At 38.5% G+C, this 2,097-nt stretch overlaps 1 protein-coding gene across 1 annotated transcript; it reads left to right on the forward strand.

The window, feature by feature from the left end:
* Nucleotides 1–334: 334 nt before the first annotated feature.
* Nucleotides 335–1,664, forward strand: LOC144445936 (uncharacterized). The gene has a single exon (XM_078135579.1). The coding sequence runs from the start codon at nt 371–373 to the stop codon at nt 1,097–1,099; it is 729 nt and encodes a 242-aa protein (XP_077991705.1). The 5' UTR covers nt 335–370; the 3' UTR covers nt 1,100–1,664.
* The last annotated feature ends 433 nt before the right edge of the window (nt 1,665–2,097 follow it).

The raw sequence follows: 2,097 nt of genomic DNA on the forward strand, positions 1-2,097 counted from the left end.
TATACCGAATATTATATCAACATCGTCCAAGCGTCATGTTTTGGAAACATCATTACTTATTACGGGCATAAAGATCAACCAATGAAATCGACGCATGCACGTCAGCTTTTTAATCCGATTAATTAATTACCGTGTTTGATTGGTTCGTTTGATTCGCTACTGACAGGAGTCCGTTCAGAGACCGTAGCCTAGCAATCATCGGCTGGTATCAATTTTATTGCTACTTTAGGGCGGATGAATGTATAAAAAGCAACAGCAGGACCACCAATCGTGTCATTTATTCGGTGACTTAAGACGGGACAATATCGTGTTTTGTCAACGGGGAAACCACACATCGTCCGAGTCTAGGCCAAATACACAAGCCAGCACTATGGAGGTTGTGCGAGACGTCAAATACGACTCGGAAAGTTATTTCCAGACTTGTACATCGGATGAAGAGGAAATAGTTGTTGTGGACGGTAAAAATCATCGTACATCATTGGACTCATCGGACGAACCAACTTATTCTAATAAGGAGAACAGGGAGTTCTGTGACGCGCAGCGGATGGAAGTTTTCGGCAGTCGATCCGAAGGTGACGACAAATGTATCCATAGTTACAGTTCATCAAGTAGTCAGGCTGAAAATAGTGGCGAAGACAGAGACACGTCGCAAAGCGAAAAGGGTACTTTAAAAAATGCGAATTGCAAAAAGATCCATAAAGTTCAGCGAGCAGTTCGACTAAGTATCAATGCAAGAGAACGGCGGCGGATGCATGATTTGAACGACGCTCTGGACGAACTTCGTTCAGTTATTCCATATGCTCATAGTCCTTCAGTTCGAAAGCTATCTAAAATCGCCACCTTGTTGTTAGCCAAAAATTACATCATGATGCAAGCAAATGCTCTGGAAGAAATGCGACGGATGATTACGTACATGAATCAGGCCCAAGCTATTCCGCCAGTGTTCGAAAGTTATTCATATACCCGTATGCCACCCGACAAGGCTGCTGCAGCTATGTTTCAAAGTAGTGCAACAACGCCCACTTCGGTGTCCATCGCCCATCTATGCAAAGACTGTGGAGATAAATCGTGTACGACACAACATTTACATCGAGAATGAAACAAAGCTACGGCGGCGGCCTTAGCAGCTGTTGGTCGCAGAAATAATATAAAACAGAACCGACAGAAGAGTTTATCAGCAAATTAGATGATCAAATGAAACAATTAATCGTTTCCATGTAAAGATAACATCGTGGCAGTTATGACGCAGAAATATATATGACGCAGAAATGAACATATACTGTACAGTACACACAGATATATCCACTCTTCTTTACGAGTTGCTGACCAACCATGCGACCAGAAGAATTTCAGTTTTATTGTACATTTTTTTAACAACACTGTGAGTTGGAGCGTGGAAAGCCGTAAAACGGTCCACATCTCGGTTAGTGTAGTGTGTTTGTAAGATCCTATTTCATTGTTAATAGTAGAATTGATTAAAGTTTAATCACCTACAGTCGAAAAAGCCTTCTGACATTTAACCAGGAAAAATAACACCATTTTCCTTCGATTGTCGATGTTATTCAAATATTAGCTTTTTTACACAGATAAATTCTTTTTATTTTAATTGTCAACACAAATTGCTTATTAATTATGATATTTTTGTTTTAAAGACAATATCATATTGGGTTTAATATCGATCCACGAAGCCAACACTTTTTTAAAATGTCCATTTTAATTTTTCGTTCACTATGTGATGTTAATGCAATTACCGTCAACATATATATTAGTATACATGTGTTTCCTTTTCAAGCTTCAGATTCTCGTTTTTAAAAAATTCATGTTTTCTTGTGTCGAAATATAATTTTAAATTCTTTACGATTTTGGAACAGATAAGTTAAGCCTGCCTTGTGTGCCGAATATTTTCAAAGATTTGATAAATAAATTTGAATGAAATTTATCCCAGCAGTATTTTCGTAGTTACCCCGGTTGAAGGTCCGAATCGTTATTGTCATTTATAAGCCGTGGTTTTGAAGGCAACGCCCAGACTATACAATTACAATAGTTCATTGTTTCATACAAAGAATTCTGTCAGTCTTTGGCTAGAAGCGATTTGAA

The sequence above is a fragment of the Glandiceps talaboti genome, chromosome 14, assembly GCF_964340395.1.
Source record: "Glandiceps talaboti chromosome 14, keGlaTala1.1, whole genome shotgun sequence".
Lineage (NCBI taxonomy): Eukaryota > Metazoa > Hemichordata > Enteropneusta > Spengelidae > Glandiceps > Glandiceps talaboti.

What these genes read in the sequence shown, in the direction of transcription:
- LOC144445936 (XM_078135579.1), top strand. Translation starts at nt 371, where the DNA reads ATGGAGGTTGTGCGAGACGTCAAATACGACTCGGAAAGTTATTTCCAG.